Source organism: Cervus elaphus, chromosome 12 (assembly GCF_910594005.1).
Source record: "Cervus elaphus chromosome 12, mCerEla1.1, whole genome shotgun sequence".
In the NCBI taxonomy this organism is placed as follows: domain Eukaryota; kingdom Metazoa; phylum Chordata; class Mammalia; order Artiodactyla; family Cervidae; genus Cervus; species Cervus elaphus.
The window spans coordinates 31,445,504-31,471,121 of record NC_057826.1 but is presented as its reverse complement, the minus strand read 5'-3'; the positions used below and the strand labels follow the sequence as shown (position 1 = coordinate 31,471,121).

The 25,618-nt window shown below is 36.0% G+C and overlaps 1 protein-coding gene across 1 annotated transcript; it reads left to right on the top strand.

Annotated features, from left to right (window-relative positions):
• The first annotated feature begins 1,426 nt into the window (after positions 1-1,426).
• On the top strand, positions 1,427-25,365 carry PSMA3 (proteasome 20S subunit alpha 3). The gene is made up of 11 exons (XM_043919344.1): positions 1,427-1,555; positions 4,340-4,422; positions 11,837-11,960; positions 14,663-14,764; positions 14,843-14,916; positions 16,273-16,345; positions 17,689-17,754; positions 20,475-20,521; positions 22,552-22,619; positions 24,766-24,830; positions 25,221-25,365. Exons 1-11 carry the CDS (start codon positions 1,535-1,537, stop codon positions 25,263-25,265), a joined length of 768 nt encoding a protein of 255 aa, XP_043775279.1. The 5' UTR covers positions 1,427-1,534; the 3' UTR covers positions 25,266-25,365.
• Positions 25,366-25,618: the final 253 nt, after the last annotated feature.

Below are 25,618 nucleotides of genomic sequence, written 5' to 3'. Positions count from 1 at the left end.
GCAAGTGATCAAAGTTAACATCATCACTAAAAAAAAAAAAAAAAAATCATCACTAGTGGAACAAATTGACACAATGTGCCTCTTAACATAAGGTTCTAATATGAATAGAATGTTACTTTGTGGCATTCCTGACAAAAATGCATTTATCCAAATTGAATCATGAAAAACAGTATACAAACCTATACTGTGGAATATCATATAAAGTAAATGTTTTTCGTCAATAGTATTAATGCCATGAAATTGAAAGAAATATTAACTGTATTTTCCAGATTCAAGGAGACTAGAGACATGACAACTGAATACAAAACGTGATCTTGGATTTTCTTTTGCTGTGAAGGGCATTATTGAGGGATTTGCCAAAATCTGTAAACAAAGTCTGTAGATTAAAAAAAAAAAAGAAATGGTAATTTTCTGATTTTCACAGTTATAGTGTGGCTATGTAAAATGATGTTCTTTTTGGGGAAATACACACGTAAGTATTTAGCAGTTTAAAAAATGCTGACGGCTTTCCATTTAAAATCAGATTAAAATTCGAACCATTATGAAATCTGATTCCATATCCACCTCTCTGATTTCATCTGTCACTCTCCCCTTAAGGCCATACGGACCTGACAGTTCCTATAATAAGACAAGTTTATACTGAAATAACAATCCCAAATCTCAATTTAAGTATCACCCATTTGGAAAGTCATTCCTTAAGTAACAGGTTTAAAGTTCAAACTTCCATTGTCTCTCTTTTTTAACCAAAAGGTGCAACTATTTGCCTATTTACTCTCCGTTGCCTGTTTCTTCTCATTGAGTGTAAAGGATGAGGTCCTGTCTCTTTCATCGCTACATCAGCAGGGTGTAACTTGAGTACTTGGGACATACAGCGCTCAACAAATAATATTTAATCAATCTTATCCTTAATTCTACTAGAGTTATACAAAGAGTACTAATCCTGTAAAATTACGACCTAAGCCCAGAGGTGATACCCTTAGAAAGCAAGAATGCAACTTTCTTCCTTCTTGTTAGAATATGTGGATGATGGGGTTGCCTCAACATATTGGGTTAGAACCAGGCCGCCAATGGTGGAGAGGGACCTCTCCCCTACCGTTTTCTCTGGCCTTTGTAAGAGCATAAGAACATCTCTCCGTTTTGCTTTAAAAAAAAAAATAAGGAAGCGAAAGAGACGGATAAAAGATAAATAATAATTCCCAGGAAAAGGACTGGCGCAGCTTCTCAAGCAACCAGAAGACAGAACGACATCTACAAATCTAAACCGGAGACGAAACAACCAGGAGCCTACCTAACCCCGCGAGATTGCTTTTGTACGAGCGCGTTACTCGCCAGGTGCATTTCCCGCCCTTGCCCCCGCCCCCCTCCCTTTTCCCACAATCCTCTGTTCCGTGGACCAATGCTCCAGGAACGAGTTACAGAAAAGGCTATTGGTTGAAAGAATAGCCAATGAGAGAGCTTGTTACTAGTCTTTTGCTGTGGTGTTGGGGGATCGCTTTAGGCCTGAAGCCGTAAGCGTCCCAGTGATTTTAGCAGGATGAGCTCAATCGGCACCGGGGTGAGTTCTTTGTTTCTCTGTGTGATAGTCTAGTCTAAGGGTTAGCGTGGAAGGGAACGCGGACAGACCGCGGTGGGTGCGCGGACTCGGGGTCCTCCGGGACTGCCTGGGGGCAGGTGGGCCGCTTCCAGTTGTGCGGTGCCCGGCGGTGTAGGCCCGCGCCTGCGGTGACTGTGACTTGACGCTTCTCAGCTCAGGTGTAGCGGGCTTGGCCGCGCAGCATTGAGATTTGGAGCCGCTTAGGTTGCTGAGTCACTTTCTTTAGCCACTTAGGGAAACCGAAAGTGGAAACTCTTGAGGCCTGAAGTGGTGTGTGCGCGCACGCTGTGAAGGACTTGGACAACAATTAAGCTCTTGAGCACCACTGAGGCAAGGCGCCTTCAGAGTCCAAAGTTTGTGACGCCGCTTTCCAAGAACCTCTCCCCCCCTCCCCACCCTTGCAGTTCCTGGGGTGCTGCTGACTCACGGATTCTCTGTCTTAGCTTCGAGGGTACCGATGGACCTCTCTGTATGAGTCCCTGGAACTTTCTCAGAACTGATAAGGAAATCTTATCTAAAAAGCGGAATCTGAAGAATCTTTTCCATTTTTTCCGTTGTCCCAGCTTTTCTCGTAGAGAAATAAAAGCATTGTGAGGTCTCAGTACCGTAAGCGTTTAAATGATTAGCTACGTACTTAACCGCTTCTTTGAACAGACAGACTGCAGGATTTTGGAGTTAGATTGGTTAACTTGTTCGGCCTACTAACTTTTCTTTGTTAAACGTACTGCATATATACAGTCTTCGGCTTGCTCCTTTTATGTATTTCCCCATATAGAAAACATAATGTTTAGAAATATTTATTGGTTGGTTCCACTAGAGGCATTGGGTAATGGGTTTCTCAGTTCATTTACTCCCATTGTGCATAAGATTTTGATTCTCACCATTAGGCCCAAATACTGGTTTTCCGAGTTGGTATAGAAAACATAATGTTTAGAAATATTTATTGGTTGGTTCCACTAGAGGCACTGGGTAATGGGTTTCTCAGTTCATTTACTCCCATTGTGCATAAGATTTTGATTCTCACCATTAGGCCCAAATACTGGTTTTCCGAGTTGGATAATAGGCAATTTATACTAAGGTTGTCATACCGTTTTTGGATTAGTTGATGCTCAGTAATGCATGTTGTAGCAAATTGACTTTGCAACTACATTAATGTTACCCTAGATTAATAGTGTTCTGAAGGGTTCTACAAACCTTTTAAAAATTTTTGATAATATAACTAGGTGAGAAATTTTGAGTATTAACGGTGGTAAAGATCTTCGTTTAGCAGACCAATTACCCTAGATTAATAGTGTTCTGAAAGGTTCTACAAACCCTTTAAAAATGTTTAATAATATAAATAGGTAAGATATTTGGGTATTACCGTGGTAGAGTTAAAGATCTTCCTTTAACAGATCAACAAGCTGAGAGGCAGGAAGCACCACTGTTTAAGACTTAACACCTGTCTTGTCCCAAGAACTCCGGATGTGAAGACCTGTCTTGGTATTTCTCTCCACTTGATTGTTTGATAGGCATTTCAAATGACATGTCCAGAGTAGATCTCTTTTCTTCTTCCGTTGCCATTTTGCATCTCCTACAATTTACATTTCAGTGAATGGTTCAATTTTAGTCGCTTAAATGAAAAAAAAAAAAAAACCTACGATGCACTTCTGATTTCTTTTTTACTGTATTCCTAAAGCCAATCCATTAAGCACGGTTTTTTTTGACTGCACCCTCAAAGAATAACACCTTCCATGTCTTTCTCTCTTGTCTAAGACACTCCCTTTGTAATACCCTATCTCTGCTTCCACTCTTGTTTTCTCTATAATTCATTTACCAGATGAACAGCATTTTAAAAAAAAATTAGAACCTCTTCCCCTCACCCTACCTAAACTCCAGTGACTTTCTGTTGCATTTAGAATAAAATGAAAACTTCTTGCTCCAGCCTAAAATAAAAGACTTAGCATAACTTGGCCCTTATTTGCCTCTAATATAGTTTACTCTTCTGTTTACCATTTATGGTGCTCAAGATGCAGTGGCATTATTTCCTTTTCTTAATTTTGCTCCTCGTATTTCTACCCTGAGGTCTTTTATGCCAGATGCCAGGACACTCTTTCTCTATATTCTAAATGAGTAGTTACTTGTCTTTTAGGTCTGGCTCAGCTTAAATAACATAAATATAATTGCTATAGCATTGCCTTCCTTGATCAGGTAGTCTGTGGTATTCCCTGAGACCGTAAGTTCACTTTGTCTTATTTTTCATCATAGAACTGTTTATCTCCAGCACCTGGATCTGTTTGAGGTCTGATTTGAAAATGAAGGACTTTAAGAATGAGTAATCTTTGTATTTCCTCATAGTGACTGACATATAATAGACGCTTATTAAATATCTGAATGCTAAATGCTGTGTCCAAGCTCCTTTAGTTCATTACTGCCACAGCTATGAATTAAAATACTTAAGTGCTAACGAGAAGCCAGTGTTGTTTCTACCATGGTAATTTTTTCAGAAATGAGCCATGTTCTGTGTGGGAAAAGTTCTGACTTTACCCAGGACTGGTATTCATTGCTTGTCAATAGCAGAAATCTAAAGTGTATAACTTTTCTCTTAGCTGCTGTTCCTGCTCTGACATGCTTTCCCTTTCTCTTCAAAGCAGAATCTTCACTGAGATTGAACACACATTTCTGATGTGTAAGCCATTTAGGAAAAAATTGTTATTACTGCCAAAGGTGCATCCTTCTAAGCTTGTTATTGCCTTTTCCTTGTAGTATGATCTGTCAGCTTCTACATTCTCTCCGGATGGAAGAGTTTTTCAAGTTGAATATGCTATGAAGGCTGTGGAAAATAGTAGGTAAGAAACAGTGTTTTACTTGAAATTAGTGTGTTTTAGCCAGGTATTAAATGTCTCCTCTTTGTTTTTGTTAATTAGGCTTTGTTATGTTACTTTGGCACAAATAATACATGCCCTAAAATAATCTCAATTTATTAGTCATTTCCAGATTTCTCTTTATGCCAGCTCTCTCCATATGACTGTATTTCCAGTTGACTCCAGAATTACACACTTACACATTCTACCATGTCTCAAGTGTATAAAGCCAAATTCATCAACATCTTCGCTAGCTCTTTTTCAGATTCTTGACTTACATCATTGGTGTCCTTGGCCAATAGGTTTGTGACTTTACTGTCTAATCTTTTATTTCCTTGTGTTTTCAGTGCCCTGTGCAGTTGGTCACATGATCATCTCAGGAGGGATATTTTTTATTTTTCTCTTCTGCTGTTATACTCCAAAAGGTGTAGGACCACCCAAGATATTTTCCTTTTGGATTACTTCCTTCACTCTTTTTTTTTTTTTTTTGTCTTAAACAATGATCTTTATTTTTACACAAAGCAGTACAAAACTAGGCAGTTCCTTAAAGGGTGACTTGGAGCTAGAAAACTCACCCTGAGCGTGCAAGTGTTTGTGTTAGTCGCTCAGTTGTGTCCCACTCTTTGCGACCCCCCATGGACTGTAACCCACCAGGCTCCTCTGTCCATGGGGTTTCCCAGACAAGAATACCTCAGTGTGTTACCACTTCCTTCTCCACACTCTTGTCTTTTTTGTTTAGAGTAATTCACTAAAATGACCACTATAACATCTTAGTTGAATTACCAGCTTGTTGACAAATTCTGAGTCTTATATTGAAGAATTTTTATAATCAATTATATGATCATTAAAAAAAATCACTTCTAATTGAATAAAGTCTGCCAAGGCAGGTTTCATTTTTAATTTTTTTATTGAAGTATAGTTGATTTATAACATAGTTTCAAGTGTATAGCACAGTGATTGAGTTATACATATATCTATATAATATATATATAAGTAATCACTGTATTTTTTAATATAAAGCAGCTTTGGGATGAGATAAAAGATTTAAAAATTTTTCTTTCATGTCATTCAGCTCTCTTAAAAATTTTTTTTTTATTGCTACTAAATAAGCTGTGTTGATGTTTGAGCTCAATGTTTTGAATGTAATGAAAAGTTGTGTGGTAGGAAAATGTTTTGAGAATATTAGAAAAGCCCATGTGTAGATGTAGTTTTCTTACTTTCTGCTAATACCTTCAGTATTCGATCATGGGATTTTCATAAGGTTACAGATAGTAACTGGTCTTTGCATGTGCTGGCACACAGCCCTCAGTGTGTGCATACTACGTTGCTTCAGTCGTGTCCGATTCTTTGTGACCCTATGGACTAGCCCGCCAGGCTCCTCTGTCCATGGGATTCTCCAGGCAAGAATACTGGAGTGGGTGGCCATGCTGTTCTCCAGGGAGATCTTCCTGACCCAGGGATTGAACCCGCGTCTCTTAGATCTCCTGCATTGGCAGGCGGGTTCTTTACTACTAGTACCACCTGGGAAGCCCCATAGCCCTCAGTAGATACTGAATAAATAGATGTTTATTTTTTGTGTGCCATTTTCTTGGTGGTAGAAACAAGATGTATAGATTTCTAATGGTTTATGAAATAGTATTTTAAAATTTTTGAACAAAAATACATTTTGAGTCTTATGGGATTTGTTAGTGAAGCTAGTTGATTTTGTGTTTAAATGTTATAGTTTTATAGATAGCAGTACTTACAAACTGTCAGTATCTGATAATACAGTAGAAGTGAGGCTGTTAAGAATTTTAGGTTGAACTGTATTTGTCATTGTGTACAAGGCCTGAAAGAGTTCAGAAGAGAGTCAAATTCAAGAAAAGTTGACATTTTTCCCCCGTTGGTAAAAGAAGATAGGCTTTTTGGCCAATGAGTTGGAGAAAGATTTGAGGAAGTTTATTGTTTTCCTTTTCCTCCTTTGCGTCCTTGCATTTTCATTGGTGTTAAAAAACTGGTAGGAGATGTCTTGACTAAGAAGAACTGGAGATACATTTTGAAGCTATCTGTAACTGAGAAAATTGAGATTGGGCTGTGAGGTCTGTGTATTTTAGCAATTTGTTTTCTATAAATTATTTCTAAATATGACCTTAAACAGTTACATTTAATTTTGGGAAGGTCATGTGAGCAGTTACATTTAAGCAAGCTTAAATATAATTTAAAAAACTGGAAACATTAAAAATGAGTATTTTTCTACATAAAGAAAAATTACTTGGAAAGTTCCTTTTTAAAAGGGACCTATGTCACCTGGTATGATAGAATATTGGATGAGGATCAGAAGATGTGAATTTTCCTGCTAGCTGCTGCCAAATGGTAATAATACATAAGGTTCCAGTATTCAGTCCCCTGAATGTCACTTTTTTGTCTGTAAAACTGGGATGCGGACATCTAATCTAACTTCCCATACCTCACCAGAAAAATGAAATTGGAAATTTTTAAAGTGTTCTGTGAGCTTGAAAAAGTGAATGTGAAAGTTGCTCAGTTGTGTCCGACTCTTTGCGACCCCATGGACCATACTGTCCATGGAATTCTCCAGGCCAGAATGCTAGAGTGGGTAGCCGTTCCCTAAGTGGAAAAGAGAAAAATTAGGTGTGAATCTTCTTAAAAGTGAGACATAAAGACTGAATCTTAGAAAACATTTAACCAAATAATTTTAAATGAGATTATATGCATGCATTGAAAGGAGAGAAATTGTTTTTTAGTGTATCATTATTTTTGCTATTTAATTGGAGTATAGTCCAAGGGACAGTCAAGTGTTTTCTCCAACACCACAGTTCAAAAGCACAAATTCTTCGGCAATCAGCTTTCTTTATAGTCCAACTCTCACATCCATACATGACTACTGGAAAAATCATTGCCTTGACTAGACGGACCTTTGTTGACTAAGTAATGTCTCTGCTTTTTAATATGCTATCTAGGTTGGTCATAACTTTCCTTCCAAGGAGTAAGCGTCTTTTAATTTCATGGCTGCAGTCACCATCTGCAGTGATTTTGGAGCCCAAAAAGAAGTCAGCCATTGTTTCCACTGTTGCCCCATCTATTTGCCATGAAGTGATGGGACCGGATGCCATGATCTTAGTTTTCTGAATGTTGAGCTTTAAGCCAAATTTTTCACTCTCCTCTTTCACTTTCATCAAGAGGCTCTTTAGTTCTTTTTCCCTTTCTGCCATAAAGGTGGTATCATCTGCATATCTGAGGTTATTGATATTTCTCCCGGCAATCTTGATTCCAGCTTGTGCTTCTTCCAGCCCGGCATTTCTCATGATGTACTCTGCATATAAGTTAAATAAGCATGGTGACAATATACAGCCTTGACGTACTCCTTTTCCTGTTTGGAACCAGTCTGTTGTTCCATGTCCAGTTCTAACTGTTACTTCCTGACCTCCATACAGATTTCTCATGAGGCAGGTTAGGTGGTCTGGTATTCCCTCTCTTGCAGAATTTTCCACAGGTTATTGTGATCCACACAGTCAAAGGCTTTGACATAGTCAATAAAGCAGAAATAGACGTTTTTGTGAAATTCTCTTGCTTCTTAGTCGTGTATATATGTCAATCCCAATCCACATTTCCCCCTTTCCCCCCTTAATATCCATATGTTTGTTCTGTTCGTGTCCCTATTTTTACTTTGCAGGTAAATTCATCTATACCATTTTCTAGCTTTCACTGCTGCTGCTGCTAAGTCGCTTCAGTCATGTCTGACTCTGTGCGACCCCATAGATGGCAGCCCACCAGGCTCCCCTGTCCCTAGCTTTCACTAGAAAGCGTTATATGTGTGCATTAATATATGATAACTTGTTTTTCTCTTTCTGACTTACTTCGCTCGGTGTGACAGTGTCTGGATCCATCCACATGCCTGCAAATGGCACAGTTTCATTCCTGTTTATGGCTGAGTGATAGTCCATTGTATGTATGTATATACCACATTTTCTTTTTCCATTCCTTTGTTGATGGGACATCTGGTTACTTCCATGTCCTTTCTGTTGTAAATAGTGCTGCCGTGAACAGTGGAGTGCATGTATCTTTTGAATTATGATTTTCTTTAGGTATATGCCCAGGAGTGGGATTGCTTAGTCACATGGTAGTTACATTTTTAGTTTTTTAAGGCACCTCTATACTATTCTTAGTGGCTATACCAGTTTGCATTCCCATCAACAGTGTAGGAGGGTTCCCTTTTCTCCACACCTTCTCCAGCATTTACTGTTTGCGGAATTTTTGTTGATGGTCATTCTGACTGGTGTGAGGTGGTATGTCATTGTAGTTTTGATTTGCATTTCTTTAATAACTAATGATGATGAGCATTTTTCATGTGTTTGTTGGCCATCTTTATTTCTCCTTTGGAGAAATTTCTATTTAGGCCTTCTGCCCATTTTCAATTGGGTGGTTTGTTGATACTGAGCTGCATGAGCTGTTTGTGTCTTTTCAAGATTAACCCGTTGTCACTGCTTCCTGTGCAGATGATTTTCTCCCATCCTGAGATTGTCTTTTCATCTTCTTTATGGTTTCCTTTGCTGTGTAAAAGCTTTTAAGCTTCATTAGGATCCATTTGTTTATTTTTGTTTTTATTTTCATTATTTATTATTATTTTTTGGCCACGTCTGTACAGCATGCCAGATCTTAGTTCCCCAACCAGGAATCAAACCTGTGTGTCCTACAGTGTAAGTGTGAAGTCGTAACCACTTGACGACCCGGAAGTCCTAAAGATAAATTCTTTCAAAGAAAGAAATTCAATCTTGGGGATTTAAAAGTCAAATATTTTTGAGTAGCTGTTATGTTAGGGACAGGAACTACCAAAACAAATAAGAACATTTAAAAAAACCTATATATGATGATCATAACTATTTTATAAAAGTATGCCCCTAGAAGGTAATATGCAAAAGAAAAAAAGGAGTTAAATTATAATTTTTCAGTTTATCCACATTGAGTGGACAAGATATGAAAGGAAGATTGTGCAACGTAATTGTGAGACTAGATTGTTTAGAACAAAAATGTACACAAAATTGTGGTCTTAGGACATCCTTATACTTGGAAAAAAAAATCATTAGAACCTCGATGAGTATTTAATTAAGTAGGCTCTTAGGTTCTATAAGTATTTACCATAATGCTCACCCCAAAGAGCATTTATTTATGCAGGTTATTGGTTCATCAGTATTAGAAATTAAAACCAAAAAATAAAAAATACTTCTTAATTTATTTAAATAACAGTGATAAAATTGCATGTTAACAAATAATTACATTAACATTTATTAAAATACTTAAGTAACAATAACATTTTTAATGAAAATTACTTTTCCAAAACATGGGGAAAAAGTGTGGTGAGAAGAGTTACGTTGTTTTACATTCTTGAAAATCTCAGTGATGAATTGAATCTTAATAAAAGGCAGAGTCTCATAGTTGCTACTACTTTAGTATGTTGTAACTTTTGTTGAAGTTTGTGCAACAAATCAGGCTTCATATACATACATAGTTGGAAAAGAGAGGAGTCATTTAATAGTTTTATGCATGTTGTTTATTTATACTGTACCATACTGGACAAATTTTAGTTTTGTAAAGGTTAGTTGCAGTGTGGAGTCTGAAAACGTAATAATGAACTTTTTGTACTATTATTAAAATCTATTGCACTGTCTTGTACTTTGCATGTTTTATCCATGCATGATTTGTAACACTGTATGTTGGCCATTTGGAAAATACTGGTTCACTGAGTTATAACAGACCTTCCAAAGTAGACATATTTCATTATTAACTGTTAGAAACATCACATTTTTTAATATCACCACCAATATGTTTTCCAAAACTCCAGTTTGTGTTTGAAAACTCAGATTTTATCACTGTCAAGAAAATACTCTCACTTGTTTTCCTTGAAGTGACAGGCTCATTTTGTTCATTTTAGAAAAAAGTCTGCCACATACCTAAGTGAAAATAACCGTAGTTATTATTCTTTGATGGTAATAGCAGATGTTCCTTGAAAAAATTTACACCTGAAAGCAGTTTATCAGTGTTACTTCCCGCAGGCAACCATCATATTTTGATGTGCAGCAGAAGTTTGGCTAACTTGATTTTTGTTAGAATAATAAAAAGACAGATACTTAAGAATTAATGTCTAATATAATTAATTACAACTTTATCATGGACATTCTTAACCAAAAATGGTTTTTAAAAAAAACAAACAGCATAGCAATAAAAAATACAATGAATGGTATTTACTGCTACTGTTTATGGTCAGCCAGTACCATTGGTGCAAACATCCACACAATGGAGAAAGTCAAGTGAGATGTTTCTGTATTTTTATAAATATATTTTTGACCTGACAAACCATACTTTGAGAACTTTTGGTTTAGGGAAAAGGACATTTTAGATTCTGAAAAATGTGGAAGATGAGAAATTGTAATAATTGGGAAAGGCTGTCTGAGACTATTCAAGTAAACTTGCAAAAGTTTGTGGAAATTTATTTAAATGTGCTGTGGTGAGGAGGAATTGTATTCTAGTACCCAGGATAACTTCAATAAAGACTTGAAAGCAAAAATGGTGTTTGAGGGACGACAATGAGGTTGAATTCAGCAGAGCACAGGATTTATAATATGAAATTGAATTAGCTAGATGGGCTTTGCAGATTCTTGGGAGTTAGGAAATTCGGACCAAGGAATTTAAACTTGAAGAGGTACCTGAAGTGTGGGGGAAGGAGTGTCTGAAATTCTTTACAAAATTTGTGCATGTCACTCAGTTCATTTTTCTGGTGGTTTCTTATAGAATTCTCGTTAAAAGAATTAGATTTAAAGTAATTATTTTTTCTTGAAATGGCGGTATATAATTTCTCCACATTTTACTTGTTTTTTTGATCAATTTTGTTTTAAACAGTTGAACAGAATGTTTATTCTTTTACACTTACTGTAAGCAATGCATTGTTAATGCAGAAAAGGCAAAAGAAAGGAAAAGAATAATCCACCCAGATTAGAAACTGTTAACTCTTTCTTTTGTACGTAGCCTATCATTTATATGCATGTTATGTACCATTTTTAATGGACATGACTAGTCAGCATTTGTCATAAGATAGCCAGCATATGCTAGATACTGTGCCACTTTTTACACATTTTGTTAGGATCTTTTTTCATTTGTGTATTATTATCTTTCCATGTCATGATATGAAATTTTTTTTCTTTTGGTCACATGATTGTTTATATGGATCTAATTCATCACACTTTAGGATGTTTGCCCTTTCTAGTTTTCAAATGTGTTTGCTTTAAAAACTTGATATGTTCTAAGAAACAAATTTGCCTGTTTTTTTGTTTCTTTTTTTAACTTGAGTTTACAAAGTTTCTTTTATTTTCAGTTAAAAAAATTGATTTTTTTTTTCTACTTGTTTCAGTACAGCTATTGGAATCAGATGTAAAGACGGCGTTGTCTTTGGGGTAGAAAAATTAGTCCTGTCTAAACTTTATGAAGAAGGTTCCAACAAACGACTTTTTAATGTTGATCGACACGTTGGAATGGTAAGGTCACATTTAAAAGTGTTCCTTTTTGCCTTGTCCAGTTTCTTGTGATGTAATTAATTGGAATATATCAAAATGTAATTATAAGAACCTTTTATTACTTTAGCATTGAGGCAAAAACAGATCAGAGAGCAGCCATAGAAATAATCAGAAAGTTACTGGTTTATGAACAGTTCACTGTCTAAAAGAAAGGTGCATGCGTGCATGCTCAGTTGCTCAGTCATGCCCAGCTCTTTGTGACTCCATGGACTGTAGCCCACCAAGCTCCTCTGCCTATGGAATTTTCCAGGAAGAATACTGGTAGCATTCTTATAACCCAATTGGAGATACATACGAAAAACCAAGTTGAAGAAAATGAGGAGGGTAGAGGTGTGAGAAGATTGGGTAAAAAATCTTGGCACCATAGATTGCCAGTCAAGGCATATGCTTGAGAGGCAGTAAGTCTTTAGTTTTTTGTCTCTTTTCTGGGGATAACTGTCACACTGAAGTTTTATCAAAAAGAGAATACCTTTATAGTAAGGTGGAGTATCAGGAAAGGATGTCTGATGAAAGGAAAAGTGAGCACATCCTTTTTAGTAGCTTCATAAGCGTCACTATATTTATTTCATGCAGCTATATTTATTTCATGCAGCTGGTATGACATAAATAGATTACTGGGGTATACTGAAGTCATCCTATATCAATATCAGACTTTCTTCAGTAAGTATAACAGTCCAGAAAAAAGAGAAAAGTGATTTTTGACCCTGCTTTCTGTAAAGTCAAGGAAGAAAAGAGAATATGTATTCTGTGTGCTAGGTAATATGCCAGAAGTTCTTTATAAATTATCTCATGTAATCTTGACAAACCAGTGAAAGTAATATTAATCCCATTTTTACAGATGAGGAAACAGACTCAGCTGGTAATGAAATATGCTGGGATTTGTACTTGAGTCTTCATGGTCTGTGTGTTACTCTAGAGCCCGTTCTTCAGGGTGAGATTCTGTAGGGTCCACTCATTCTGCTAAAGTATTGGTAGGTTTGTTATTGGTATTTCTAAATAAGATGTGTTACACATAACACAGAAAGGACTAGCAAAATATAAGCAGTAAACTATAAAGCTACAGATACATTTTTTTTTCCTTCAATTATTAGTTTTTCTGAATCTGTTTTCTCTCCTGAACAGATTTATTACTGCCAGTGAAACTGGTGTTTTCCTGAAACTTGGCCAGATTGTAACCTAACTGGTAGAAGGGAATTAGTGAATTCTGCTTTCTTTTACTTAGTAAAAAAGATAGCTCTCGGTAGATGTATTTTGAAATCATATAAGCCTATAGGTAGTTTAGTGGTGGAAAGATTTTCCTAGAATTTTCAGATTTGTCCCATTTGTTATTAAAAACTGATGGCATTCCTTGCAACTGGAAATTGGTAAAACATTAGACATTGAAGAAGGTTGGAGAAAAGAAGGATTGATAGTCTGTCTCCACAATTGTCATCTTCAAGTGATTTGACAAATTATTAGACTTCACAGTGAGTTTTATGCAATGGAAGATTATTTAAATCATGAAAATTACTGAGTTACTCTAAACTCCAGTTTCCTCACCTGCTTAGCATGTTATGAGTGATCAGTAATGGATTAAGGATTTTCATAATCATTACTATTACTAGGTAGCAGTAGAAGAGGCTATTAAAATTTTTGATAGAATTTATTCTGCAAATCTTCTTATGTCAGTGGTTTCCAGTACCTGTAACTGTTTCAACATGTCTGTTTTCATGGCTTCCCTAGCGCAAAGGAAATACCCAGTGGTTCTGTGTTTTATATATGTAGGTCTAAATCATGATTTATGTTTTTAAAACTTAGTAGCTATAAAAACAAAACCTCACCATATGACAGTAAAATAAAAATTTTTTATTTTCAAACAACCACAACTACTAATGTGTACTCTTCAGTTTCTTAAAGTTTGGAATTGGATTAGATGCTGTGCCTCACCCCACCCTGCTTCCTGTTTCACATTGATTTTTGCACAGTGCTTATTTTCTATCACGGCAGCCCCAGCTTCTCAGTGATCCGATGGCATTGAAAGGAATGTGGAATGGTCTGATGTTGAAACTGAACTACTTCAATATGTGTTTCCCCAAAAACTTAAAATACCCCACAACTCTGAGTTTACTGTAGTTCCTGGGATATCTCAGCATGTGGTTTGGTAATTGCAGTTCTAAGCCACTAGATTTGTGGTTTGTCATGTTTTGGTTTTGCATTACAATTTATTAGTATGCTGAAAAAGAAAGGAGGTTTGAGGCTACGCCTTTTAAATCAAAACTTTTAATAACTTTTTAAACATAGAATGGCTTTAAATTAAAAACCAGTTCTAACCAAAACTCATGGTTTTACTCTTCTTTGTGGTTGTTTTAGTCTTTATAATGAAGTTGGAAATAGGGAGACATGGAGTTTTTTTAATGTCATCATTTGACAAAAGAATGAAGTCACAATTTTGGGAAATTTCCAAATTGTTATCCCATACTCAAGCATCGAAATTCCAGAATGCCTTGCAAAGATGATGGTTTAGTCACTAAGTTGTGTCTGATTCTTGAAAGACCTTTAAGCCAAACTAATTTATTCTAATGATGATGCTTGTTAAAAATATCAAGTTAAGTCTATCACAATCACATACTTTTGCTTCATTTGTGATAGAAATGTTAATTGGTACTTTTTTTTTTTTTTTTCAGGCAGTAGCAGGTTTGTTGGCAGATGCTCGTTCTTTAGCAGACATTGCAAGAGAAGAGGCTTCCAACTTTAGATCTAACTTTGGATATAACATTCCACTAAAAGTAAGTTGGTAACAGTTGAGGAGCCTCTGGAACAACAAGAGAAAAATCTTAATAAACTCTTCTGTTTTCCCCCCTCAGCATCTTGCAGACAGAGTGGCCATGTATGTACACGCATATACACTCTACAGTGCTGTTAGACCTTTTGGCTGCAGGTATGAAATTTAGTGAGATATTCAGCGATATCTGTACTATAGTTATCTGTTTTCCCAGCATCTTATTAGCCTTTTATACCCTTAAGAAATGAACTTTCATCAAGAAGTACTTGAACTTTTTTTTATTGTATCTATGTGAGATGATGGATATTATCTAAACCTGTGGTAATCATTGCATTTCACAGTGTATATAAATCAAACCTTTATGCTGTGCATCTTAAATTTAATGTAGTGATGCATGTCAATTATTTATTAATAAAACTGGGGGGATGGAATTCTCTGATATTAGATCCAGACATTTTCAGGAAGTTGCAAACTGATTTTATTAAAAAGATTTTTAAAAATTTAATTTATTTTGGGGTCTCCGTTGTTGTGCAGGCTTTTCTCTAGTTGTGGAGAGCAGGGGCTACCCTCTAGTTGTGGTGCGTGGGCTTCTCATTGTGGTGGCTTCTCTTGTTGCCGAGCACAGGCTATAGGGCCCACGGCCTTCAATGCTTGTGGCTCCTGGGCTCTAGAGCACAGGTTCCATAGTTGTGGTGCATAGGCTCAGTTGCTCCACAGTATGTGAGATCTTCCCAGATAAGGGATCAAACTTGTGTCTCCTGCACTGGTAGGCAGGCTCTTCACCACTGAGCCACCAGGGAAGCCCTGCAAACTGATTTTAAATAGAGTCCATTTGTTGTTATTAAGTAGCCAATGGTACTGACATCTCAGTTTTCTCATTAGTTTCTGTCTTGTCTTCTATAAGCAACAGGTAAAATGCACTTAAATGGGAATTGGTTATATGGTATTCTGCACATGCAGTAGTAATATGAAGCTGCTTTCTGTTTATAATTTCAAAAAAATCAGTAATTCATATGATTGTTCAATACCCTAACTTTAATTTTGTTGCATATAAAAAATACACTGAATCAATTTGGATTATTGTAGAAAAATAACTGGAGGAATATTGGGGAATAGCCAAGAAAGAATGAAGGGTGGAACAAGAGTTTGAGGTAGATTCAGTGTGTTCATAGCAAGAATTTTGTTCCCTTGGCTTTTTCATGTTTATGCCTTTAGCTCTTGGGCCCTCATGTTACTTGTCTGTCTGTTAGTACTCCTTTCCCTGCAGTGCTATCCTTGCAGGAAAGGTTGATTAGAAAGTTTAATACTAAACCAAGGCACATGAATTTTGAACATTTTCAAGTATATACTTATTTTTATCCAAACTATATTATCAAAGTGCTTACTGTCAGTTATATGGGTATTAGTCAATGTTTATCTTAGAAAGTAAATTGTATTTTTATCATTGTACTTTTTAATACTTTTCTGGTATTAAGAACCATGGTTTAAAATTACTAATTTACTTTTGTGCAGTTTCATGTTAGGGTCTTACAGTGTGAATGACGGTGCACAACTCTACATGATTGACCCATCGGGTGTTTCATATGTGAGTTAATTTTGAATCATCTGAGATTCTATTTCCAGTTTAATGGTCTCTCATTAGCACTTAAGTCATATTCAGATTATATGTTTCTTTAATACTCATTTAACATTTTCTTATTTAACATTAATAACGAGAACCTATGGGTATGAGACAGTGAAGATTTGTGACTTTTTTTTTGGACTATGCCGCATGGCATGAGGGATCTTAGTGAACTGACTAGGGATTGAACTTGTGCCCTGTGTGTTGGGAGCGTGCATTCTTAACCACTGGACCACCAGATAAGTCCCAGATTTGTGACTTTTAATATGCTACTGTAGAAACTGCATGGTTTAGTTGCTGAGTCATACCCAACTCTTGTGACCCCAAGGACTGATAGCCTGCCAGGTTCCTCTGTCCCTAGGATTCTCCAGGCAAGAATACTGGAGTGGGTTGCCATGTAGAAACTGCATAGTCAACATAAAATTTTGAATATGTGCTATTTTATTACCATAAATATTAGCAGAGTCTCTAAAATGAATATAATGCCCTCCCTTTTGAAGCTTTTTGGGTTTTTTGATATTGTTTTGGGGTGTTTTTTTTTGGCTGCACCACATGGCTTGTGGGATCTTAAGTTTTCCAAACAAGAGTTCAACCAGGAATGTAACCCAGGTCCATAACAGTGAAAGCCTGTGTCCTAACTGTTGAACTGCCAGGGAATTCCCCAGTACAAAGGATTTTAAGTGGGATTTCTTGGATCTTTCTCTAATAATCTTTTCTTAAAGTGTCTTCTGAGATTTTAATGGTTTTTATACTCATTAACAAAATTAAGGCTCTTTAGGTTTTGTCATTACATACAAGTATAGTTATACAAGTATGAATGGGCATACTTAATTAAAAAAAAAAAAACTTTACAATATAAATTAGGGAATTCCCTGGTGGTCCATGGGTTAGGACTCCATGCTTTCACTGTCTGCTGGTTTGGGAAACTGAAAATTCCACAAGCCGCACTGGTGCTGCCAAAAAATGTGTATATATACATTAAGAAGGCTTTAAGTATTTAACTCTTAGGAATTCTTTCTTTCAAAAATTGTGTGTGTGTGTGTGTAAAATGATATAATTTGTTTTCCTTTGGATATTTCTTGAAAATAATCCAGGTCATTCTATACTTAAGTTTGATATTTTAAACTTTTTGAGTCCCTTGTTATTCATTTCAGTAAATGTCTTTTTACTGTATTTCTCCATATGTGCTTTTGAATGTCATCTAGCATCCTTTTATTAATCTTTAAATAGAAACAGTAGTCATTAATGACTTATGATAGTATATTAATAATATTTTTTTTTTTTTGGTGTATATTCTTTTTAAATAGGGTTATTGGGGCTGTGCCATTGGCAAAGCCAGGCAGGCTGCAAAGACAGAAATTGAAAAGCTTCAGGTAATACCTTTTTGTTGTTTAAAATTCTGGTATACCATTATTCTCTTGTGGTTAAGTTTCATCACCACAGACTAAAGCTTTTGGTCCAAGTGTGGTTTGCCATTTTAAGTCAAGCTTTCTGAAGCTGCTAGATTGGTTGAGCAGGAAAGCTGGCAGCATATTATCTTTAGAGTTGTATCATGGGTTCTTTTGATTCTGATGGCTGTCTAATCTTTTTTTTTTTTCATTTATTTTTATTGGTTGGAGGCTAATTACTTTACAATATTGTAGTGGGTTTTGTCATACATTGACATGAATCAGCCATGGATTTACATGTATTCCCCATGATGGCTGTCTAATCTTAAAAAAAATTTTTTTCATATAATTTCACAAAATCCTTGAGACCCATTCACCAAACCCTGTGCCCCTTAGGTTCAGAACTTTGGTCTTTTACTCTATCACTTCTTTCATCTAGAAAACGGCTTTTGTCTGAAGTCTTACACATTAAAGTCTTTGCTCCTTTGCTTCTCTTTCCTTTGTTCCCAACATCTATTAGTGTGGGAAAAGTTTCTTAAAAATTTCCTGGCTTTCCTTTTAGCCATAAATTGATCAACTTGACATTGAAATAGTACCCACCAGCTCTTCACTGCTTATCAGAAACTTCCTTAAAAGACAGGCATATGATTTAGCAGTATTTTGGTAAATTACAGTGACAAAAATTTCTTGTACATTTAATGTTAATGCTGTACTGGAACTTTGCTCAACTAATTCACTGATTCAGCTTTTTTAATACCAGGCTTCTAGTGCTTGGAACTTAACACCAAGTTCTAGACCTGTAAAAGCCTAATCAATTATTTTAGGATTGATAAAATTGACAAAAGGACCTTAGAGATCACTTGGCCCAAGTCCAAGCCTGGGTTAAAACACACTGGCTAAATAAATAAAATGAAAAAAAAAAAAAACAAAACAAAACACCACACTGGCTAGAGTCATAGACTATTGCTTACAAACAATCCAAGACCTTATAACTCTTAGACCAGTGGTCTTTTCTGTCATATATTCTTTTCTACTAGGGCTTATAGGATATTGAATGTAGTTCATTGTGCTATACAGTAAGACCTTGCTGTTTACCCATTCTGTATATATAATAGCTTACATCTGCTAACCCCAACGTCCTACTCCATCCCTCCGCTAGCCCCCTTCTCCCTTGCAACTACAACTCTGTTGTCTATGCCTGTGAGTCTGGTTTTGTTCCTTTGTGTCATATTTTAGATTCCACATATAAGTGATAGTATACGGTGTTTGTTTTTCTCTTTCTGACTTACCTTACTCTGTATGATCATCTCTAGCTGCAGTGCTTTTTAAAGTTTTATTGGAACATAGCCATATTCAGTCACTGGCTGCTTTTGCTCTAGTACAACAGTGGAGTTTGGTAGTTGGAATGGAGACTGAAAACCTTATCCCTATGATCAAAGTCTAAAATATTTACTACTTGGCCCTTTAACAGAGAGAGTTTGCCAGCCCCTGCTCTCAGTCATGACTCTGGTCTGCTTTTCTACTTGTGTTCTGTTTACCAAGAATATAATTTTATAAAATAAACTTTACCAACATATGTAAAAATGTATTTGATATTTAAGATGTATCGCTTCAAGTTTAAGTTTGCCTTTGTATGTTACAATTAATCTACTAAATATAGAACTTAAACTTATAAAGACAAAAATATGAATATTGGTATTTTCCTTTTCTTCACCCCCAATTTGCCATGAAAAAATTTAATCAGAAATTCAATCAGAAAAAATACCATACAACAAACATCTCTGTCTAGATTGAACAGTTGTTGCTTTCCAATATTTTTCCTATTTCTATGAGCTGGGGCATCAAGATTTGTAAATATTAAATACAAAAAATAAAATATTAGTAAGCTTAATTTAGAGATACAGTAGTTAAACCACCTCAAGTTTGGATTGCTGTTTATGACTGTTCATTATTTTTTCACTATTTTCCATCCTCCACATATTCAGAATATGAACACCAGGTTTACGCATTTTTAAAAATTTTGTCAAATGTGTTCAGAAACACATATACTAAAAAAATTCTGCATTGGTTACTTGCTGTACCTTTAGTGTAACAGACTTTTCTGCCAGGCATCTAAAGGCTATTTTTCTGCCTTGATTTCCATATGTTCACTTTTGCAGTTCATTTATCTTCCTCATAATTAAATCAGATAAATCTGTGTTCCAAGACTCCACTCAGATCTTGGTTCTTCAGAGCTTTACCTGACATTTTGCAGTTTTGTCTTGAACAGTTTCATGAAGGATAATTTATCCCTGTTTATCTAGCATGGAGAAGTATTTGTGGTTTGTTTGCATTTTATTATCCTGAATTCACTATAAAGAAAAAAAAAATTTCTTGGTAATCTTTTAAATGTCAGGGTTGTCCTGCGAATAAATTCATAAAGGAGTCTAGATTTTTATAAACTTTAATATATTTCACAAAATTATTGGTGCCCAAGGCTTTTTTTGCATAATCATTAAAAAAATTAAACAATAAAAAACTTAAGTTCTGGTCTTTTTGAATTTCAGGTTATTTTCCTTGGTTTTATATTTAAGAATCTTAAGAGCATAGGTTACTGATAAAAGTTGCAAAAATAAAGTTGCAAAAAGAATCTGAAAAGTTACACAAGTGGAAAGTGTTCTTCCTTTGACTCATAACATAATGAATATATATTTTATTTTCTGTAGATGAAAGAAATGACCTGCCGTGATGTTGTTAAAGAAGTTGCAAAAATGTAAGTTGAAATTTTCCTTAGTATTGACAAATATTTCACTTGACCTTACCTTATACATTAATCCTAAGAGGCTGTTTTGTTTGGAAATTAGTTATTGCATTAACGTTAGAAGGTGAATCCAGCATTCTGAGAGGCTTCATTTTAAGTGACAGTGAACAGGATGGGAAAAAACAGCTTTTGATTAAAATACACTCCTGTTCAGTTGACAGAATTCAAGATTTGGAGGATATAGTGAACCTCTAGAGACTTCATTTGCTAGCTTCCGACTTCTTAAATCTCAAAAGTCCCAATTATATCAACCTTAGCTTACAACTTTAAGGTCTACAGCTGAAGTTCTTGTAACAAGATGAATAGCAGTATTTCAAAACATCTAGAAATAGCTAAAGAAAGCCTAAAGTAGTTTATGTTACAGATACCTAGGGTAGAAAGCTGTGTAACAGTAGTAGTAAGCAGCAATAATGCCAGTAAAATCTCAGTGACCATGCTTCAAAATACATTATTTTTTTTAGATCAAAGGATGCAGGCATCTAGTATTTCAAAAAATCTGATAAAATGCTAGTTTTTTAGTCAGCTTTTCAGAGTTAGAGTAATAAACGTAATATTCCAGAGAATTCATAACACCTCTGTCCACATTAGAACTACGTCATCATTGTCTAGTCAGCAGGTTTTACATCTAATAATACATGCAAGGGGGAAAAAAAGTCCAGGAGGGTCTATCATATGATGATAAACCTATTATTTGAATGATACTCTTAATCTCTATACTGATAGTTGTAACAAAATATTAAAATCACAAGTGTTTTATAATTTTATACTAATCTACCACTCTCCTGCTACTGACACCCTCCTTCCCCTACTGCCTTTTTACCACGAGACCCTTGCCCTTTCTTGTGAAGGGGAATCCATTCCATTCTGTGATTGTCCTTTATTAATAACGACAACCTAGAGGACACTGGCAACTGTAACATGATAGAACTAATAAAAAGTAAATAATCCTCATTGAATTGTGCAAGTTTTTTTCCTTCGAGAACTCTTCTGGATATCAGTTCTTACCACAGCTTTTATGTTTATATTCTGTGTAGGAAAGCCATTCTTTGATCATTTAATAAAATGGAGTACTACGCATCTTTTAGTTCTAGAAAGTTTAAGATGCTTTCTTATGTTACAGCTGTTATAGCAAGGCTTTAGGAATACCCTCCAAATTACTTTTGCTACTTTGTTGTGAAAGATGGTAAAGTATAAAATAGAAAAAAAGCTTTGCTGATAACTTTGTACTTCTGTTTTTTAAAAATAATTTTCTTTTTGGCTGTGCTGGGTGTTCATTGCTGCTCAGGCTTTTCTCTCATTGTGCACAGGCTCCTCATTGTGGCCTGGGAGCTTCAGTAGTTCCAACTCCCAGGCTCTTAAGAGCACAGGTTCAGTAGTTGGGGCCCATAGTATGGTTGCTCTGCAGCATGTGGGACCTTCCCATGTGCTGCATTGGCAGGCAGATTCTTTACCACTGAGTCCGAGGGAAGCCTTGTTTTTACTTCTACTTTTAATATATTGTGTGACACTGCTTCCTTGTTTGCTGCAGCTTGTCTTGTACTGTTTAAAGGCCAGGCTTAGGGACATCCAGAATAGTAAAGGGGTTTAAAAATATTCCTGCCAATAAAGTGCAGAATGAAGACTTTCTGTAAGCTAATAAATTAGTTTTTGTTTAAAAATCAGTTAATGAATGGAAAATACCAAATATCCTGGAAAGGCACAGGTAATAGCTTTCTCCCATTTGAATGTTCCTTATGAGACATCTTTTAGTTCTGTCTCTGAAAGAATGTATCAGAATGAACAGCTTGGGTTGTATAAAGGTATATGGTATAGTGAATCCTTCATAGTGTTTTTTATCAGTCCTAATTAATTTTCATATTATAGACTATGTATACTGTGTGTATAATTTTATAAATACTTATATAAGGAATGGATGTTGATTTGCTGAGTGGGTATGTGAACTATGTAGATGGCCAAATGTTAATTTCCTCTTTCTGTTCTAGAATTTATATAGTCCACGATGAAGTTAAGGATAAAGCTTTTGAACTAGAGCTCAGCTGGGTTGGTGAAAGTAAGTGATTACTCTGTACTTATTTGCTATCAGAGTCATCAGTACCAAACCTAATTTACTATAGGTGCCTTTTTTTTTCAATCTTAAAAAAAGTTAGTAATGGCTTGTACACATAGAAAAGTACACAAAAAACAAACAGCATGAATATATTAGTGTAAACACTAATTTGGTGACCAAGTAGACCAGCCTGCCAAATTACCCTTCACTTCAGTTCAGTTCAGTCACTCAGTCGTGTCCAACTCTCTGCGACCACATGAACCGCAGCACGCCAGGCCTCCCTGCCCATCACGAACTCCCAGAGTCGATCCAAACCCATGTCCTTTGTGTCGGTGATGCCATCCAACCATCTCATCGTCTGGTGTCCCCTTCTCCTCCTGCCCTCAATCTTTCCCAACATCAGGGTCCTTTCAAATGAGTCAGCTCTTTGCATCAGGTGGCCAAAAATTATTGGCGTTTCAGCCTCAACATTAGACGGGAGTCTGCATATAAGTTAAATAAGTAGGGTGACAATATACAGCCTTGACATACTCCTTTCCTGATTTGGTACAGTCTGTTGTTCCATGTCCAGTTCTAACTGTTGCTTCCTGACCTGCATACAGGTTTCTCAAGAGGCAGGACAAGTGGTATTCCCATCTCTTTCAGAATTTTCCACAGTTTCTTGTGAGCCACACAGTCAAAGACTTTGGTATAGTCAATAAAGCAGAAATAGATGTTTTTCTGGAACTCTTTTGCTTTTTTGATGATCCAGCAGATGCTGGCCATTTGATCTCTGGTTCCTCTGCCTTTTCTAAAACCAGCTTGAATATCTGGAAGTTCACGGTTCACATATTGCTAAAGCCTGGCTTGGAGAATTTTGAGCATTACTTTGCTAGCATGTGAGATGAGTGCAGCTGTGCAGTAGTTTGAGCATTCTTTGGCATTGCCTTTCTTTGGAATTGGAATGAAAACTGACCTTTTCCAGTCCTGTGGCCACTGCTGAGTTTTCCAAATTTGCTGACATATTGAGTGCAGCACTTTCACAGCATCTTATTTTAGGATTTGAAATTGCTCAACCCTTAGGCCTCCCATTAAGTCAACAATCCTTACCTTGTCCACAAAGGTAACCACTGTCTTGAATTCCAATAGTCAACTGGGCTGTTTCCAGTGTTTACTGAAATGAATAATGCAGCTGTGCATGTCCTTTACATCTACTGTGGCATGCATATGTAGTAGCATTTTAGAAATATATGTTAAGAGTGGAACTGCTGGATCATGAAATAAGCATTTCATTCAATTGCAGTACTGGCCACAGTGTGTTCTGACTGCTGGGTGCCTTTCTAATACAAACAAAGCTAGAATAAATTTAGGGATATTAAGTTCTGCTTAATAAGAGACTATATAAAGTTGTGAGTAGTTTATTTACTTTGAAACATCCATTGCATACAGTATTATTGGGAAGTAACCTTTTTTCTTTTTAGGAAGGCAACCATAGGGCTTCAGGGACAGATTTTAAAATCTAATCATGCTGTGAATAAATTGTTGTTCAGTCGCTAACTCATGAATCTTTGCAACCCCATGGACCGCAGTATACTAGGCTCCTCTGTTCTCTACTATCTATCTGCTGGACTTTGCTCAAATTCATGTTGAGTTAGTGATGCTGTCTAACCATTTCATCCTCTTCTGTCCCCTTTTCCTTTTGCCTTCAACCTTTCCTAGCATTGGGTCTTTTCCATATCGTTGGCTCTTCACATCCGGTGGCCAGAGTACTGGAGCTTTGGCTTTAGCATCAGTCCTTTCACTGAATATTCAGGGTTGATTTCCTTGCAGTCCAAAGGACTCTCAAGAGTCTTCTCTAGCACAATTCAAAAGCATCATCAGTTCTTTGGCACTCAGCCTTCTTTATGGTCCACCTGTCACATTGCCATGACTACTGGAAAAACCATAGCTTTGACTGTGTTTGTGAATATATATATGTGAATGAATCCTCAGGATTTATAGCACCAGGATAAATCATAGCATAATTTCTTTATTGTAAGAGCTTATGAAGCACAAAGATGAAGTCAAAGAACCTGGTATTACCTATGGATTGGCTAGATTGTTTAGTCTTTTCAAATCACAGTGACAGTTCTCGTTTTTAATTCATTTAAATATATGACTTAATTTACAGTAACTAATGGAAGACATGAAATAGTTCCTAAAGATATAAGGGAAGAGGCAGAGAAATATGCCAAGGTAAGCCATAGCATGAAAACAGCTCAAGGTAAAAGCATCATGGAAATATGTTGAATTCTATTAAATAACACTTAAGAGTTGAGGTGAACTAAACGAAACTTTCTAGGTTATCCTCAATGGGGATAAAGTTGCCCTGGTTCCAAAATATTTTTTTTGTGCATGTGAAAATGGCAAGGTTTTTTGAGAATATTTAATGCTTTCATACTGTGTGTATCCTATCAAGAATATAGTCATTGATAGAGCAGGATGTACTTAAGACATTCAAGTAAAGTTTAACATTCTAAACCAGTGTTCCATTTTACTTATAAAGAATTTTGAATGACAAGCACTTAGATTCAGGTTGTTATAGCAGTGCTAAAAATTGACTTTAAACACTTTTTCTCTTTCCAGGAATCTTTGAAGGAAGAAGATGAATCAGATGATGATAACATGTAACATTTACTTGTATATTAAATTTCTAATACAGTCCCATGTAACTATTTAGCCCTTTGGATTATTACATACCAATTTTCATTAAATTTTTGTCTTATAACGATTCAAGTTTGGTTAATATTTGCCTGACAGAACTGGTGGGGGTAATTGAGCACCTGTTTATTCAGCATTAAGATGTAGCTTTATGCCTGCTGTAAAATTCCTTAGTTAAAAATACTGTAGATGGAGGCTTTGGAATCAGATTAATTTAAAACCCCATCACTCATCTGTATCATATCCTGCTGAACTGTCGTGTTTTGCATCTACCAGCTTCATAGGTAATTGATACCACTGCTCAGTTTTGTGTTTAGTGAAGT

What these genes read in the sequence shown, in the direction of transcription:
- PSMA3 (XM_043919344.1), top strand. Translation starts at nt 1,535, where the DNA reads ATGAGCTCAATCGGCACCGGG. An exon ending in GATATAACATTCCACTAAAA is followed by an intron (nt 14,765 to 14,842) that starts GTAAGTTGGTAA and finishes TTCCCCCCTCAG; the next exon opens with CATCTTGCAGACAGAGTGGC. An exon ending in GTTAAAGAAGTTGCAAAAAT is followed by an intron (nt 20,522 to 22,551) that starts GTAAGTTGAAAT and finishes TTTCTGTTCTAG; the next exon opens with AATTTATATAGTCCACGATG.